The 19,037-nt window shown below is 36.1% G+C and overlaps 1 protein-coding gene across 3 annotated transcripts; it reads left to right on the top strand.

Annotated features, from left to right (window-relative positions):
• The first annotated feature begins 360 nt into the window (after window positions 1–360).
• LOC132063137 (telomerase reverse transcriptase) lies at window positions 361–15,021 on the top strand. 3 transcript variants are annotated; one of them, XM_059455578.1, is made up of 13 exons: window positions 393–920; window positions 3,838–3,915; window positions 4,057–4,122; window positions 4,217–4,382; window positions 6,270–6,333; window positions 6,422–6,716; window positions 8,695–8,821; window positions 9,108–9,252; window positions 10,348–10,486; window positions 10,893–11,990; window positions 12,800–13,383; window positions 14,052–14,324; window positions 14,555–15,021. In XM_059455578.1, exons 1-13 carry the CDS (start codon window positions 621–623, stop codon window positions 14,823–14,825), a joined length of 3,606 nt encoding a protein of 1,201 aa, XP_059311561.1. In that variant the 5' UTR covers window positions 393–620; the 3' UTR covers window positions 14,826–15,021. The 3 variants fall into 3 exon arrangements, 2 of the variants coding, with proteins under 2 accessions (XP_059311561.1, XP_059311562.1); XM_059455579.1 differs by lacking the exon at window positions 393–920 and adding an exon at window positions 964–3,580; XR_009416338.1 differs by lacking the exon at window positions 14,555–15,021 and having other exon boundaries at window positions 361–920; window positions 12,800–13,759; window positions 14,052–14,189.
• The last annotated feature ends 4,016 nt before the right edge of the window (window positions 15,022–19,037 follow it).

Below are 19,037 nucleotides of genomic sequence, written 5' to 3' on the forward strand. Positions count from 1 at the left end.
TGTAGAACTATTCAAATGTGAACTAAGAAATTCAGTTTAACTTCGGGAAACAGAGTTATCGGGAGGGAACAAAAGAAAGAAAGTAGATTTTCTTCATTGTTGACTTTTACCCCAACAACCGTTGGGTAAAAGAAATTTACTCCCTCTCATATTTAATTGCCTATGTGTGGCTTGACACAGTCCAATACCCCTAATTATTTCTTTCCCCATTTTAATTTGTTTGTCGTATTCTCCCTTTTAGAATGTCTCTTTTACTTTTTTTTTTTTGATAACTCATCAATTTAAAATTTTCATTTTGATACATTCTACACATCTTTAATTTAAGATTAAAAGATTTAAAAATCTTTTTTTCTTTATTAAATTTCGTTTCAAATTAAAATCAGACAAACAAATAAAAAATGAAGAAATATAAATCATTTCACTCACTGGGAAATGAATTGGAAAATGGGAAAACGTGTCAAGTCAAACCAGACTACCCTAACCCCTAAATTATCTCTTAATATTTTAAATTGGACAAGTTAAAAATCAACGACTAAAAATGGAGGGAGGGAGTAGTTTCTAAAATATTTAAATCGTCACACTATAGCTTATTCGGTTTTCACTCAGAATCCTGTTTGGCGATGGTGATGAAGAAAAAGAGAGTTCCAGAGGTTCTATGGAGGTTGTTCCACAAGCGTGCACGTACTCTGGCAGATACAATCTTATCTCTAATTCCTCCACAAACATCACTTAATTGCAAATGCAAGGGTAGCAAGTGCCTCAGTTGCGTTGGCGAAAATGAGGCCATGTTGTCGTATCTTATCAGGGAAAAAGATGGAAATGATTATCGGAAGCTTCTCAACCAGTGCTTCATTGTCGTCTCCGATAACGCGCCTCCTCTTCGCAGCTATGATCCTCATTGCCGCTGGCCCCACCTTGAGGTATCTGTTTTATTTCCATGATCATGTGAACAAAAGTAAGTATTTCTCGAAATAATTTTTTTGAAAAATATTTTGGCGGGAAACTGTTCATCTTGTCTACCGTTTTTTTTTTTTTTTTTTTTTTTTTTCCCTTTTCTGGTTTTGTCGGACTTTAAAAAGATACCCTTATGTTTCTATTTGTTTGTCTGGTTTTGACTTGACAGGGGACTTAAGAAAGTAAAAAATATTCTTCAATCTTGTGCTCGTAAATTAGAGATATGTAGAATGTACCAGATAAAAATGCCGTTTAATCTTGTGGTTTTAAATATGTCGTGTGAAAAGCTGGAATTAAAGAGTTGCCCAAAATAGGAAGGAGATATTCTTTTTGAAACGGACTGAAATGGAAAGTAAGACAAACAAATTGATAATGAAGGGAGTATAATTTTGAGAGGTTGCTTGCTGATTTTGACTGTTGTGCTGAAATGTTGATGCCAATCTACTGCAGTTGAGAGAAAATTCTAAGCGTATGAATTTTGTAAATTGTTTCGAAATGGAATTTTACGAACCATATTAGAAGATACTATGAGATGAAAGTCTTTAATTTGAATATATTTCAGCAAAATTCTTTCAGAAATTAATTGAAGAGCGATACAGTTGACACTTGAATAGCAAAATATGGTCATTTTTTTGGCTGAAATGCGGAGTTAATCTAAAATCTGCTGGTTATTTAGCTGATTGAATTAGGCTGTCAATCAATCTCAATAGTTTTTTTGTTAATAACATTTAGAATTGACAAACTTGGCAGAAACCTGAGAGTATAGAAGGGTATTTCATATGTTTGGTCTAGGAAATAGCTGAAGTAGTTCAATTTTTTAGCCTCTATAGTGACAATAATCCAATAGAAGCAACAGTTTTACGAGAGAAGATTCATGTGTATTCCGTTTCATGCCTTAAGATCAACTTATTCCTATCATTTCATCCTTGTTGCCTGGGCTAACTATACTCATGTTTTTTCCTGTATATCACGGAAAAAAGGTGTTCCTGTATTTAACAGCCCAAGAAGCCTCGTGTCAGATTATTACTACTATCATAATCGTTTGGTACATCGAAGACAAATCTTTTCTCTGATTACCGTGTGAAATGGATTCTGGAAGTGTAACTGGTTCAAATGTTTGATGGTACACAATTTGTTAAGTTTAGCTTGGTAAAGGGAAGAACATGGACTGTAGAATGACAGCCCTAGGAAAAAGAGCCAGTTTGAAAGGCTAAATATCAATGTACTTTGGAGCAGTTTCAAATAGTTTTATGCTGAAATTTGGGGGTGATCGTGCATGTTTTTGGGTGTATTTCTTTTTTGAAATGGGTTTATGAGTATTTGATTGTTAGTTCTTTTCCCTTTTTTTGGTTTTTCATTCATTCACTAGTCCTTTTTTTTCTTCTTTATGTAAATACATTCTGTAAATAGAGAACTTTCATGTTTCTTGGGGTTTTCTTTTTGATATGTACCATCATACACTTGGCTTGTACCTATTAGAATTCATCTGACAGCCTGATGTATTGGTCATTCACCTGATGAATATATGTTACCCATAATTATAAGTTTGAGAGCCTATTGATCCATTTGGCTCTGGGGACAACATCAAAATACACCTTACAGTAGGTGTTAGTGTGAGCATGGCTCTACATTGGATGTACTCTGTGCTGCCTAGAATGGGGATGAGGTTACTGAGGATGTTGTGCCTCCAGAGTGCGATTATTGACTCCTTCAACTAAGCCCCACACAAGTTACAAAATATAGTCATGACTTAAAAGGATAACTAGGAGATCCTTTTAGTTTAGTAGAATGGTGGCTGAAATGTTATCTTTGTTGATTGTAGTCTCAGGACTAGATAACTACATAAACTTGCAAAGCACTGGCTAGAATAGGTCCAGGAAATGCTTTGAATGTTGAATTAAGCAGCAATTTTTCGACCATGACAAGTTTCGATGCTCCTGGTTTGCTAAATGAGAAGGTATCTAAGGAGGGAAGCTCCAGAGACATTTCAAATGTTGTACTAATTGTCCAAATTCATGAAACACAACTAACAGTGATTAATTATTTTAAGTGGCTAGGTTTTCATACAAGTTTGTATGTGTTCACATCCTAAAAGATGGATCCAATATAAGGCTTCAAACCCTGAAATGTACTGCTTGTCTAGAAGAACAAGCTATATGGATGTAAAACAGTAGTCACCGGAGTAATTAAAATTTTCCGTGTTTGTATACATTTGTTTCATAATGGGCAAACTTGTTTCTATTTCTTTTAAAAAGTTCTTGCATTTGACTTATAATCAGTACATGCCTGGGGCTATACTCGTTCAGTATGTAGGCAACATTATGTCATAATGTATATATACAGCCTTAAAGTTACTCTAAAATGAAAAGCGCTATAAAATTTCTTAATTTCTAGATTTATATATCTTCAAATATGGTTCCTATATATGCAGGAATTAATGTGGGAATGAGTATGATGGTGCAAGGGTGCGGAATATGCTTTGTTGGGAATTCGTATTGTGTTTTGATTGAACGTGCTATCTGTTTCATATATGTGCTATCTGTTTGATTAATGCTTGGATTAGCTCATCTCAAAGTAAGGACTAGGAACAATTCATCCAATATGACATTCATTTGAAGATGATTAGGTATTTCATAAATAACATTGATGACAACTCTCTAATTAAATGATGCTTAACATATTAATATGATTGAAATATCCTTGGATTTAAGATTTTCTCAACCTTGTTACATTTCAATACTGCTGCTCTGGTAGGAATTCTTGATAACTGTTACTGCAATATATGCAACTCTATAGCACACTAAATTTAACTTGAATTTTGATAAAGATGTCAATCTTTTGTTTGAACTCAGACTGAAAATCTTTTACACCCTGCCATTTCAGCTTGTTAAAAGGACAATTGAAATGACAATAAGTGAGCAATGCAGCAGTTCTAACATTATAAGTTTTGGTTATGATAAGGTAACAGCAACGCCTTTGTCAAGCTGATTTCCTTTGTTCGCATTTTTATTTCTGCATTTTTTTCCCTTCAAGGTGGCAATTCTTTTGATTACAACTGTTCTATGTTTCCTATCTTTTAATTTTCTTCTTGTTGTTGTATAGATGAGCCGCTTTAGTGACACTGTAAAGCTTCTGACATCACCATCATGGAGCCTTCTCCTTAAAAGGGTGTGAGATAGTAGCTTTTCTGGTGTACTATTTTGTTTTCTTATGTGGTAGTAAGCAAGTAAACTTTATTAAAGTGTACTTTGTCAACCTGCAGATTGGGGATGTTCTCATGGTTTATTTACTAAAGAACACCTCAATATTTTTGCGGCTTCCTCGAAACAAACACCATCAGGTGGCAGGAGTTCCCATCAGTGACTTGTGCCTAAAATCTCACCTGCACATATCTGCCACTACCTATAAGCCTTCATTACTTCATCCTGGTAACTACCAGTTTAAATACCTCTTCTTTTGAGAGGCTTTGAATTCTCTCTTCGTGGTTAAAAAGATTCTTGATCTACTGTTGCAGTATAATTAAATTTCATATGAGTAGGCTAATGAATAGTCTTCTTGATTTCTTTTTTTTTGCCCGAATGCTGTTTGTTGTGAAGCTTAGCACTATTGTGCCATATCTCAAACTTTTAACGGGAAAAGATTTCAATCAAGTTCTAATCATCCTTGTCCTTATACCCCTTCAAAAGCATCACGTCCTGTACTGATCAATCTGAATTTTAAGTTGTCATATGGTGGAGTAGCTTCTGAACTCACTAGTCGGTAGATTTGGATGCAGATTTACTCATATGACATTTCTCCTGTTTCAAAATGATAAAAAGTTAGTAGTTGATAGCCAAGTTACACGGATTCGCCATTTTGGGTGCCGTCCCCGTTCTGGATACGGAGGGGTGCGGGTGCCGGAACGGCAAACGTTCTGGATATGGTCAATCACATACGGATACTTTGACCGGAGTCCGTCGACAAATTTAGGAGAAAAATTTGAGATTTTGATTTCTCAAAATTAAAAATAAAACAGATTTAAGATAAGGAAAATGCCTTCAATATTATAGTACTTTTATTTCATATATGTTGCTTCATGTTTCAGATAAACCAAGAAGTACTTTTATTTCATATACATGTAAGTTTTTCATAAGAATATCTCTCAAAATTTGTAATATCTTTATAGCTCTATTTTTTATATAATTTTTGAATTTTCTTAGCCGAATCCCCACACCCGTATCCATAACCGGATACGCACCCCCGAATCTTAAATTTAGATTTTGCCGAATCCGATGCTCGAATCCGTATCGGTATCGGATACCCGCAGCCGAGTCCGTGTAACTTAGGTTGATAGTCTTCATTATTCAATAGCGGATTTTCCTGTTCATTTAAACTTCTATTATTGTCTTTATCTCATACGGGGAGAGCAAGTACATCAGTTTCTTTGACTAAAGTATCCCAATTTCCCTGGTAAAAGGAACAGTGGATTTCCAGCAATAACTACTGAACAGTCAGTCGACTTTCCTGACAGAAGAGTACAGTAGGCTCCTGACTTTTGACGACAGTTTTATTATTTCATAGTTAAAAGCCATTGGAATATTGAGATAAGTTGTAGATAACTGAACAATGCATAAGTAGGTATAGTTGGTGAACCTAATTTACACAGTCAAAGGATATCTTGGGTATTATATCTTCTGTTATCTAGCCTTGTCGTCACCAAGCATGTGATGAAATGGTTGGGTTACCTCCACCCTTAACTAGAGATCTCAAGTTTGAGCCATATGAATGAAGAACATCTCCAATCTCAGTAGGGAGTCACTTTACCCCCTTAGTGGGCCTACCGGTAATTCAGATTAGTCGGGCCAGTGAACTTCGAATACTTGATGGGTTTTTTTTTTTGGTGATAACCGTGGTGTCCAGGCAGCTTGTGCGCACCTCGACTAATTTCATGGATACGTGCCACCTCCTAACCAGCAATAGGTATCAGGTAACTTTGTCCACTAAGGCTAGAACAGATGAGAAGAAATTATCTAGTGTTTTTTATCTGTGCTGTGATTTAAACCTGAAACCTCATGGTTCTCAACCCACTTTCATTGACCACTAGGCCACGCCCTTGGGTGTTTAAAGGGTTGGCCTTGTCATGTTAGGTATGCAAAATGTTCTCTCAGATATTAGTACCACAAGTCTATATGCTTCACGGGGTGCTCATATTTCATTTCTTTCCTCATGTGGCTTCTTAATATACTTTGAAGTCGTAGATTTCTGCTCAACATAAGCAGATCTGAATTCCACATTGTTTGAATTGTTGAAAAACTTTTAACCATTGCTAATCCCAGAATCTAGGAAAAAGAGAAGGGTAGACGAAGTTTACTCATCAACGAGGAAAAAGACGTGCATTAGGTTTGTGTCCTGATGGTGTTACAGTAAATTGTACTAGCTGGCTTTGCTGTCATTGTAGGATTATAGTTTCCATTCCCTTGTGCTGCAGGAAAAAATGTATGATGGAGAAGTTATCTACAGAAACTACAGTATCTGCTGAAGCTAATTCCACTTGTTGTGAAGTGCTTCCATCTAGGAAAGGACAATGTTACTCAAATACACCAACTCCATCGTATGGGAAGCGTAAAAGACAGTATAAATGGCAGCGTCAAAGGAAGCTTAGGCAGTTGAAGGCTCAAGGAACACATTCCTTAATCTCGTGTATGAGTTTCAACACTAAGGTCAACTGGTCGGGAGACCTGAAGTGTGATGTAAGCTCAAATTCAAGATCTCCTCTTGAAAAGGTGATTTATGAAACTTATACTGCCGTTATCAACTTTGATCTTATAGTCTAGCTTGTGGTATTTTACGCCTATAATATGGTCCAATTCCCCTGATGCATATGCTGATAAAGAAATTACTGACTTGTAAGATGTTTCAGAATATTGCAGTTGAAGGTTTCCAATCTTATAAAATCATTGCATTTGCATTTTATTCTTGTGAAATGATGCACTTTTATGATTATAGTGAATGTTTAGTAGGGATAACTCAAAATGAGGAGGAATTGGAATGATCGAATCCTACTTATCTCTTCTCGGGATGCTCAAGGGTGTGTATTGAGATGAGTCATCCTTAACCCCAATTTATCTAAGGGATGAATGTTGTCAAAGCTTCGGTTGAGGTGCGCTGAAGAAGCTAGGTGCATTGTAGGATAGGTGCTTCACTTTGCTTAAGCGGCATTTCAGTGTTGGTACCAAGGCAATAAGCATGTGCCGTTTCGCCATCATTCTCAATCTTGATGAGGGCGACTGAACAATTGCTATTGCTTGCATATCTATTGTTATTTCTTGAATGAATTTGATACGATTAGGAATAGGAAAGTAGCAATTTAGTATAGGATACTGGTCATCAAGCCTGAATCAAAAACTTGATACTCCATTTTGAATCTGAATCAAAATTTCTAAATGGTCTTTGAATTTGATTTACATGATTTTTACTTCATATATTTCACTAATTGTATTTTGTTTCAATTTATTTATTCATATAGTTGCTATTGTGTTTGTAATTACCTTTTTCTACGATAAACATGCATGCACACATATGTTATTTTCCTTCCCACTTTTTTTTCTTCACTATATCCCATGCCTCAGTTGAGCTTTGCACTTAACCAATGAAACCTCAGCAGACTTTGGCACTTTTCGAAGCCTTTTGCCTTTTAGCAACAGTCAAAGGGATTATTCAACACTGATAGATAGGTGGGATTTTTGAGTAGATTGGATTTGCCTTTACCTGAACATTTTCTCTTTATACAAATTGCTAATGCTGTACAGATATAAGATTTTCAATGATCATGTTAAAAAAAAGAAGTAATTTTATGTGTTTTTTAATTGTAAATTTTAAGCTTAGAAAAAATGTGATTATTAAAGGTATATAAGTTATTATCATTTAATTAGTTTGGCTAACCTTCATAGTCTTGTACAGTTTCTATTACTTTGTAGATTTCTCAAAATCATCAGTGGAGAATTAGTTTAATTTCATCTCTATTACACACACATGAGCATTATAGTTGTGTCTCGCTGTCTTATCTGAATATTTATCCAGAACTAACCAAAAATATGACAGGATTATTAATAGGACCAGGGGAATGTAACACAGCATGGGCGTTATTTGAGAATGCTTTATCTAGGATTGTTCTGTTGTGGATGGCTTATCTTCCTTTATGCAATATGAGTATGAACATGCACATATAGGATAATAGAAAGTCTGCCTAGGAACCCTAGCAGTGATATTTCCTATCAGTCTTTATCACACATGTCGCATTCAGGAAAATAAACACTACTCTTTTGCCAGAGATCTAAAGTGGGAGAACGTGGAAAAGAATACCAAGATGAAAACTGAAGAAGCACAAAAAAGAAATAATTTTATCGATTTAACAGAAAAGAAAGAAGAAGAATTTTTTTAGAAAGAAAAACAATAAGTTACTCAAAAGTGTAACTATCCAAACTAGTTCTGATGAGAGAAGAATGTTTTCCTTGCGGAAGTCATTTCTATCAGGGTTGAGCCTTTCCTTATCAGTAGATTTAGAGTACTTAAATTCCTCTATGAAGAGGCTCAGAAAGTTTTCTTTTTGATGAAAAAGGTAAAAGTTTTAACAATCAGAACTCAGGAAGTTCTGCATGTTGTTCACAAATAATTCAGCTATAAATATTTCAGCATGTATTTAGACCTTCACCCTCAATTTTTTTGCTTTAATAAAAGGTTTGCCCTTTTTCTTATCAACAGACAAATGTGTGTTGCTCTTGTTGTTTGGTCTTTCAAATTCTTCCAGAGGTCAAAAAGGAAACTCAAATCAACAGGCAAACCATGTTCTACAAGTTGGAAAGTTGTTCGTCAGTATTCCCACCCAAGCGTATCCTTTTACTTTGTCCCCATGCTAAGGCTTGAGATTATGGTTCACTTTCATTGCTACTAGTCAAAATTAAGAAAGGACTGGAGTTTCACTTCTATTCATATTTGTTCTGAAATTTTCTGCTTATAAAGAGTTAAATGATTTCACTCCCTTTTAATTTAGTGAGGAGTTTTGCCTTTATTACCAAGTCACTCCAGAAAATAAAAAAACTAAAATTGAAACTGATTGTTGTTGGCCTCTGCACCACCTTAAGGGAAACTTTGTTGACAAACTCAAGAATACTCAGACATCCTGAATTATTTGAAGCCAAACTCTTCTGGAGCAACTAGACTCTTCAAGGAAATTTTTGGATCTCTTGGCGTTTATGTCACTACTCAGGAAGCTCCTTGCATGCACAGCAGCAACTGTAATCTCATCACATCCTCTTGTCTGTGAGCAACAGCTTTCCCTTGTTCTTTTATTGATCATAATCTATGTTCATTGCTTCTCTTTTAAGTTGTCTTTTCCTTCAAGGATTTTTATCTCATGTAGTCTCTTTGGTCGTTCTTCATGCACTGAAGGCATACCTCTCAGATGAATATGCAGATAATCTTTGTCAAGAATACTCTAAAATGTAATGATTTAGCACTGTACTTTTATCTTTCTTACTAACATCCAAAGATTTTGAGATTTTACCCCTTCTGAAAAGATATGGTGCTCTTCTTATCATGTTTTCAGTTTCTTTTTGTCTGCTCAAGCTTAAAGCGTCTGCAGTTAGGGGCTAGTGAATATGGAATGATTATGGATGACCAACATACATGACAAAGCTTATAGACTGTGCTGAAGCTTTATGCCATAGTCAAGCATTGGGTTGTTTATCGAGAAAATGCTAAGAGTCAAGTTTTAGAAGCTGGTTTTTGTTTCTTGGTAAGAGAAAGGCCAAAAAGAAATATGGTGTGACCTGATAGAGGGAGCCGGATCATCATAACAATGCTGTTTAATTTGTGCTCTAGTAGATGGCAATGCTGTAGGAGCTTAAGTGAATTCAATATCTGTTGGGGGCTGCTGGGGCTAGTTTATCAGAAAAGTCTTTCGTCAATATTTTTGTATTCTGAATACGTAGTCAATTGTTAGGTTACGTTTGAATTGATTATTCGAGAGCTGCCTGCAGCTATTATCCTGAAGCTTTATAATTCTAATTCTATTTAACTACTACGTCATATTTAATTTCAATTTGCTAATGGAGTTTAACTGAAGTAACCAGAGAAGGTTGAATGGGTTTTTTTGGGCCAACTCTTGAATGGGTTTTTTTGGGCCAACTCTCTTTCATTCTGTTCCGTGCTCTGCACTATTATCTCCACTTTCTTTTATCAGTGAAAGTGTGGACCACTATGTTGTTTATCCTAAAATACCTGAACATGGTACATGTCTCAGCACAAGTTATTTTGTTCATTTGACATTGCCCTTTAGTTCTGTTTTTGGGACAGGAGTGAACTTCTTTACCTGTATTACTTGGTCTTTTTTCTAACACTTGTTGTTTTGCCTAGATACCATTCAATTATTAAGTTGCTGAAATCTCTCATCCGCAAAGCTCACCAGTGCCAACACTTAAGGCTGTTGAAAAAACACTGTTCTACTCCATCATTGGATCAAGATACCAAAAGCATTGCTGCAACTATCTTGGAGGTTAGAGTTTGTTGAACTTCTTAAATTTTAGTTTATCCCTTCTTGTTTCCGGTCCCTTTGAGGTTTAAAAGTTATATGAAAAGAAAGAAAAATAGTCTTTATTCACCGGTACTCTCTACCATTTGACTCCCAAAGACTTATCAACCGAGCCGCATATATTTTTGAGATTTTGGGTATTACTTCAATTTGTGGGCCAGGCTGTTGCCTACTGCAATCTCTTATTGTTATCCAATAGAAGAAATCTGGTCATATGACCTTTTCTTCGATGCCACTTTTTATCTGACATAACTAGGTGCAGTTAGTCAAAACTGAAAAGTCAATGAATGGTCCAACTCAGTTCTCCATAACTAGCATTTCCAGATATATGATTATTGAATGTGTGATGTTCTGAACTGTTTGGGATCAGGGAAACAAATCTGAAGCAAGTTTACTTGCAAATGATAGTCCGGAATCTTTGTTGCAGCCAACCAATTATTATTGTATGAAGGAGCAAGTTGTATCATTTGCTTGGGCTGTTTGTCGAAGTATAGTGCCCATAGATTTGCTGGGGACTACTTCTAATTGGAGAGTTCTAACGAATAATATATACAAGTTTGTTAAGCTACGAAGGTTTGAGAAATTCACGTCCAAGCAGTGCATGAGGAAAGTTAAACTATCTAGTTATCCTCTACTATCAGATGAATACTCCTTTTTATTGAAACATCAACTACTAGAACGCTGGATATTTTGGTTATTTTCTTCTTTTGTTTTGCCTCTGGTTCAAGCCAACTTTTACGTAACTGAAGCTGAGCATGAGAAACAAGATATATTTTACTATCGCAAGCCTACTTGGGAGAATATTATTTCCAAAGCTGTGACCTGCTTAAGAGATCAAGGTTATGAAGAATTAACTGCTGCATCTGTCAGGAAAATAATAAGGACTAGGTCATTTGGCTTCTCAAAAGTACGTCTACTTCCAAAAAAAAGGGGAGTAAGAATGCTGGCAAATCTTAAAGCATCACTAAAGTTGCCTGTGAATCATCCTCTGCAACCCAGAGGTCACAGAAAAGTAGGCGCTGGTAGAAATGTCAAGTATCACAATTACAAGTCTGTTAATGAAGTCCTCAAAGATTTGCATTTAGTGCTCAAATGTATAGTAGCAAAAGAACCAGAGAGGTTGGGTTCATCTGTATTTGACTATAACGATGTGTATAAAAGGCTTGTCCCTTTCTTATCAAATCTGAAGAGTGTTTTTTCTGTCAAACCTGGACTATTCATCATTGTATCAGATGTCGAAAGAGCTTTTGATTCTGTAGACCAAGATAAGCTACTGAGTGTGCTGGATGATCTCAATTTGGAGGATGAATATTTTTTTAACAAAGTTGTTCAAGTTGTGTGCACCAAGAAATCACTGCGGATACCACAAAACTGGACATTAGGAAGTAAAGAGGATGTCCCTGATCCTGCCAACGTCAGGTCTTGTCTTCCCAATCACTCATTGCGTGGCATTCTTGTAAAGCAGCAGGTAGGATATTCTGAACTGCTTTAGGGTAAACACATCTACATGCAAATTTCATGGTCGTCTTTTGGCTTCTTTTGTTTCATAAATTCTTGGCCCTGATTGTGTTTGTTTGAAAGAGCACATACTTATTACCATTAGATGGAACTGTCTTGTGGTAAACACATCTACATTTACATTTCATGGTCTTCTCTTGGCTTCTCTCCCTTCTATGTGAATTTGTTTCATACTTTCTTTGCCTTATTGTGTTTGTTTGAAAGCACACATACACATTACCATTATTTGAACTGCCTTACGGTAAACACATCCACATGTACATTTCATGGTCTTCTCTTGGCTTCTTTCACTTCTGTGTGAATTTGTTTCATAATTCTTTGGTACTAATTGCATTTTTTTGAAGGCATGGTACAATGTGCATATAGAGAATACTGTTCCACAAAAGAAGAAATACATGAGATTGGATGAACAACCAACTAACTTAAGGCAGTGAATTGACGTGGATGTTTGTAGTTCAAAAAGAAATTGCACATTGAGCTCTAGGTAGGTATCCCAAGGTTATAATGATCTATGAGGAATGAGGTGTGGGGTGGGAAGGGCATATCAACCAAAGATCCTACTCCTAGAAAGAGGAACGAATCATTTTTCTGATTTGTCATTTTGTATTAAGGCTCCATCAACCAAAGAACAAATTAGAAAATAATAATTTAATGAACAGTTATATCTTTCAGTTAAAACATTACCTGACATTGATATGCTTTAAGAACCTTACTTCCAAAAAGTGGGTATAACAAAATCTAAATTACTGAATGTTCCAGGTGCAAGGCAGAAAAGTAAGAAAACAACAGCTTCAAAATGATTTGAAGGAGCACATAAAGCGCAATGTGCTGCAGTTAGGTGTCAAGTTTTTCTTGCAATCTGTTGGTATACCTCAAGGAAGTGTTTTGTCCTCTCTGCTCTGCTCCTTGTATTATGGGCATCTTGAGAATTCAGTAATATTTCCATTTCTTGAGAAAGCTTGTAAACCTGACCCTGAGAAAGCTTGTAAACCTGACCCTGAATTTCCTTCAGAGGAATGTCCCGTTGATGATACAGCTGCAAGATATAATCACCTCGTAACGTGTAAACCTAACTATCTGTCGCTTAGGTTTATCGATGACTTGCTTTTCATCTCAACCTCAAAGGAACAGGCTTCTAAGTTCTTCTCCCGGTTGCAGAGAGGGTTTCGTGCCTACAAATGTAACATGAATAAACAAAAATTTGGAACGAACTTTCAGACGAATATTATACAAGGTTTGGGATCGGATAGATTATATGTGGTTGAAGATGGAACCTCGTTTCTTCGATGGAGTGGACTATTTATCAACTGCTCGACTTTGGAAATTCAGGCAGATTACACGAGGTCGGCTATCTTCTTAGTAGCAACATGGCATCACTTGCGAATTTTCATGCGAGCTGTTATTTTATTTGTTCCAGTGTTTCTTAAAGGCTTATATTATGATAAAGGGGAGTTGGCCACTCTAGGAATCAAACACTCACTTGCTGAAGAAAATGATACTTTCCTATTAAGCATATAGCAGAACAAAATGACTCTTCTAACATGAACTGCAGTTTCAATAGTTGGTTGATGACGTATCACTTATTTTGTAGAGGTCTGCCTTGCTGTAAACTGAATCTGGGAAAGATCCAAGTACATTTTCAGAGTGTCCATTTTCCACAGGAAAGATTACCTTGGGTTGTTGTGGAAGTCATTTTTGGCTTTCAAGATGTTGTAATTGGTGTGTAGCAGATCTTCACGTCAGCTTATTTTTATATTTCTTCAGATTATTGACTTGGAAGTGTCTTGTAGACTGAAATGGTGTTTCTGTTGCAACCACCATTTGCTTTAGCATTCTGGCATCAACTATGACCGTATTTGGCTATCAATTGACCTATTAAAACAATTTTTGATAACCGAACCTATCAAAACAGCAATATTTTCCTCTGCACAATGTTTGTACTCTTCTTTCTCAATGCTCAAAGGAATTTGATAATTGGTAGATATTTATTGATGTGATCCTTTGCTGACAGGTATTTGAATTCCCCGCTAAGTTCAGCCCTCACTGTTGGCTGGATAAATAAACCAGGCCGTGACTTAAAGGCTAAGTTGTGCTGTTATCTGAGACCGAAGTGCCATCCTATATTTTATGATTCTAACATAAATTCAGCAGTTGTGGTCAGACTTAACATTTATCAAGCTTTTCTTCTGTGTTCCATGAAGTTCCACTGCTACATCTCTGATTTATCATGCTTGTGTAGATTCAGCACCGAATTTTATGCAGATGCTTTGGGAAAATCATTGAGGTATGAAACATCTAGTACATCCTCATTGGTGCTGTTTGTTCTTTTTATACACTGGTGTTGGACCTACATTGGTAGAGAGCCTCTTCAATTATTTTAAATCTAAGCTCAGCTAGTTTGTCTAAGTTCTTAAACATGAAAGTATCAGGAACAACTCTAAATGAAAGGGGTTGGTGGCAAGGGGGAATGCATCACATATTCACTCCGTTTTCGCTTCATTTTTTTCCCACTAGGTATATGAAAAGGCTCATCAAGAAGAGGATGTTCTCCTTCAAAACTGGTTCAGATTTTCGTCCAATTCTTGATGTGGAGAAAGGGGAAATCGAATGGCTTGGATTAACTGCTTATATTCGAGTGTTGAAGAGAAAACAATCAAGGTATAAGGAGTTGTTACATGTATTAGAGGCTAAGCTCAAGGCACTTGGTAAGCTAGAAAGTACATCAGTATTGCAACAAGCCACAGATAATAAACGTTCGTCTATACTATGGAAGATTAAGTATTGACAACAGAAGGAAACATACCTGTATTTTGATTAAACATACCTGTATTTTGATTGAGTAATTTTTACCATTGTGTCCACAAGGCACTTTAATTCGAAAAGAAGGCTGTAAAAGTTTTTAATGCTTCAGTCCAGAGCCTTCTAAATGAGCTTGATATGAAAACCTAAACCATGTTTTGTTCCAGGTACATTTTGCAACCTATTTTATTCCGACTGTTATACAGGTATTTAAAGCGATACTATTTGGATCATATCCTGCATAATGGATCTTACCGTAATCACTCAATAGTTTGGTATAATCTATGTCACAAGTCCAAAAAAAAAAAAAAAAAAAAACTGAAAACGAGAGTTCACATCGGCTAGGCCCTTTTTCTCATTTCTTTTTGTCTATTAACATGAAGCAAATTGCTTGCCTTTCTTTATTTCGTTTTGCTATCCTTTTCTTATTGTCTTGTTGGAGCAGTTTGCTTCCAACTTTAATCCCTAGTCGACTTCTACTCGTTCTGAGCATAAACGAATAGCAGTTGAAAACCTAGGCCAGAAGCTTTCGAAGTTTTCTGTGTTCCTGCATATTTAAAGCTTGAAACACGTATATAGGGAGTAGAACTACATAGCAGATAAACTTGCACATTTTGGTTCAGACTTGACGGGAAGCCGGATAACTTTTTTTGACCAGCCTCCCCCTTTTGTTAACCAAGTTCTTTTCGGTGATTATGCTGGAAGCATACACATTCGCCATGTGAACAAGCACCGCACATCTGGAGATCAAACACAACAGATCTTTTGTACAACATCAACAATCTCCATAGCTTCAACGGCGCAGCAATCGCCTTTTGTTAGCAATCCTCTAGGACATCAATGGGAGTCTGTAACTCCCACAGTAGCTAGTGAAGGATCACTTTGTAATATTTCCGTTCATGATGTAGATGCCATAGAGCATCAGCTCCCTGTATACTTTTAGTATTTTAATATAATGCAATCTTAATTATCAAAAAAAAAAAAAAAAAAAGCAAGCTTGAGAAATCTGATTAAACAAAGTTTTAAAATCGAAAAAAAGCTTGCGAAGACTTTAGAAAAAGGAACCTAATAATTGGTTAACGACAAACATCTATTAATTACCTTTGGGAGCATCCGATAAAAAAACAAAAGGAACTGTTATTTCAGGTTTTACGATTTACATTTATTTCGTTGTGTGATTGTCAAATTGTCAATTTTTGTTAATAATTTTATATATTTTTGGACAACGGGTACGAAAATGACGCTACCATCATCAAGAGATTACGATCATGGTAAATTTCAATAGGTAACTTGTTTGTATAAGGTGTATGTAAGCTACTTAACATGATTAATTGAAGGTTTGTTTGAGCCATAACGGGCTGTAGAACAGACTAGGCCTGCCTCTCTATTACGATTATTTGTCACTCTCTTGATATGATCATAGAAAAAGAACAATTGCGCCTTTATAGGGTTAGATGAGAGACCTAGTTGCAATTACTGAAATCCTAATGGGTTCTCCCATTACGGGCTTCATTGGGTTAAGCCCACACTCATTACCAAGCACATAAAGTGCACGACCATACCAATTATCACACTATAATTGGGCGCACGTTTATGGATTTAGTTAAAATATAAATAAAGTGTTTTAAAAAAATGTAAGTTCATATTTTTTTTCTAACATTCTCCACTTGGGCTACTTTAGCAAAATCGTTATTTTCGAAAACAAAACTTTGACTTGCTTAAAAAAGATTTTTTCCAGGTTGATGAAAGAAAATATTTGTGGCCACATTTTAAAAAAAACAATCCATAAACTTTAATCGACCTTTGCAATCACAATCTTAAATATTGAACTATCGCGCTCTATTTGTTCTTTGGAATACGAAACCTTCCCTAATCACATTATTTTCAATTAAGCCAACAAGATCAAAGTCTAGCAGTGTAGTAAGGAATAGTGTCATGGGTGATATATATGTACAAGATTATGTACTCAAGTACTATTACCTTATCGGCTCTCCATATGTCATAAAAGCATATAAATGAGGATTCACCTCTTGGACAAACCAGTTTCACCTCAAGATACCATATTACCGAATTGCATCATACACAAAAATGGATGCCCTCTTAGAAAAACCAAATTTCATCTCAAGATACTGTGCATTACCGAAATGCAATCAAAATACAGAGCAACTAATGTTGCAAACCATTGCACATTGGAATTACCTCTTGGGCGAACCAATTTCCACCTCAAGATACCATGATGTGATTAACCAATAATGTGAACCATAATGATAATAATAATCATAATGAAAAATATGAAAGTAATGAGCATTTTATTTCATATATTAAAAGTTCACAATAATAGAATATTACGGACTCCTACTAACTCAAAGAATCAAAAGACTCTAAGACACCTATATTAGTTGCATGACGTTTAAAGTCAATGGGCCTGAAACCCTTAGTTAGTTGATTAGCTAGCCTTGCGTCTGTCCTAATATCCTGTATAACAATGTCTCCTTGTCTCACCAAATTCTTGACTGTCAAGAACTTAATCTACATGTGTTTGGCGTCAATACTCAACTTATTATTCTTGAAAAGGAATACAGGTGCACTGTCATAGTACATCACAATGGGCCTCTGAAACGAGTCAACAACTATGAGTTCTCCAATAAATTTTTTAAAGTCAAGCAGCTTGCATAGATGCACTATAACAAGGTACGAGCTCAGTATACATAGTAGAAAATGTGCTCAATGTCTACTTAACACTTTTCCAAGATATGGCACCACTAGCAGGTGTGAAAACGTAACCAGAAATGAATGTATAAGCATATGTGCACCCGCCAAAGTCAGCATTTGAATAACCAACAACTTTAAGACTGTCAACCTTTCGTTATATCAACATGCGGTCTTTAGTCTTCTGAAGATATCTCATGACCTTCTTGACAGCACCCAATGATCATCTTGCTAAGGACATTCACAACAAAAGCTATGTCAGATCTCGTACACACCTGTGCATATATCAAACAGCCCACTGCACTAGCATAAGAAATGTTTGTCATAGTGTAATGACCCGCTTGGTCATTATGCATGCATTGTCCATTCTATCCTTGGTAGTACTTTCCCGAGGTTAGGAATAAGCGGACCTAAATAAGTTGGGCGTGTTTTATGTTGTGTTTTGTGACTTATAAGTGACTATGGTGTGTTTTAACTTGATCTGTGGTTTGACTGTGTTATTAAGGCCTTAGAATGATTTTTAGAGACTAAGTATAAAAAGTGAAAAATTTTCGAGCTCACTGCCTAAAATCCACCACTGCAGCGAGGGAGGGTCCCGCTATAGCGAAGGGTCGGTTTTCCAAATGGCCGCTGGAGCGAGCGGCTGCGTGCCGAAGGTGTTGCTCGGCCGGCCGGGGGCTAACGCGGTGGACCTCGATGAGTCGGAATCCTGATTTAAATACCTTATTTCGACCCCACTCCTCACATAATTCCAAAAACAGTTCCCAAGAGCATAGAGGCGACTTTCTAAGGCACATCAAAGGTAATCCTTAATTACTAACTTCTACGCGTAATGTTCTTAGTTGATTATTGTTTCAATCAAAGGACCTTTAATGGGAATTGAAGGGTAGAACATAAACACTAAGGAAAACCCTAGAATATTAATGGGTATTGTTTATTGTTGGTTAATGTTGTTTATTTATCTAAGAATAGAGATTATCTCTTCATAGCATGAGAACTTATTATTCAATGATGGAAATTGGTTGTTGAGGCCTAGGGTTCCAATAAAAATGGAGACTTTGGCTAAAATCAGATGGGTAGGATTAAAATGATTAGAGAAACCATGAATTGAGTTCATACTCCATTACTTACTTAAACATTATGATTTCTAGACTTTGAGCGTCCCGAAGCTTTGAGGAAAGGAAAATCTATTGCAAAGTGATTGCATTGTTCCAGATCGGTTTCGAGGTAGGTTACGGTTTACTTGAGTTAGACTTTGATTAGTTGATTGTATATGTCGTAGAATCTATGGGAGAAAGCATGTCTAGGACTTCAGATATGGAGTTTGGGTGATTGTTGTTAGTTGTATGATTTAATTGTGTAAAGTGATTCTCCATTGTTGAGGCTGATGAACTTGAATTGTATTTTTAAAATTGTTGAAAGGAAGGTGTTCATATATACCCTTCAGAGAAGAATTGTCGTTAGTGACATGTTCTATTACATTGAGTAA

The sequence above is a fragment of the Lycium ferocissimum genome, chromosome 7 (genome assembly GCF_029784015.1).
Source record: "Lycium ferocissimum isolate CSIRO_LF1 chromosome 7, AGI_CSIRO_Lferr_CH_V1, whole genome shotgun sequence".
Classification (NCBI taxonomy): domain Eukaryota; kingdom Viridiplantae; phylum Streptophyta; class Magnoliopsida; order Solanales; family Solanaceae; genus Lycium; species Lycium ferocissimum.

What these genes read in the sequence shown, in the direction of transcription:
- LOC132063137 (XM_059455578.1), top strand. Translation starts at nt 621, where the DNA reads ATGGTGATGAAGAAAAAGAGAGTTCCAGAGGTTCTATGGAGGTTGTTC. An exon ending in GCATTCTTGTAAAGCAGCAG is followed by an intron (nt 11,991 to 12,799) that starts GTAGGATATTCT and finishes TGAATGTTCCAG; the next exon opens with GTGCAAGGCAGAAAAGTAAG. An exon ending in ATTCAGGCAGATTACACGAG is followed by an intron (nt 13,384 to 14,051) that starts GTCGGCTATCTT and finishes CTTTGCTGACAG; the next exon opens with GTATTTGAATTCCCCGCTAA.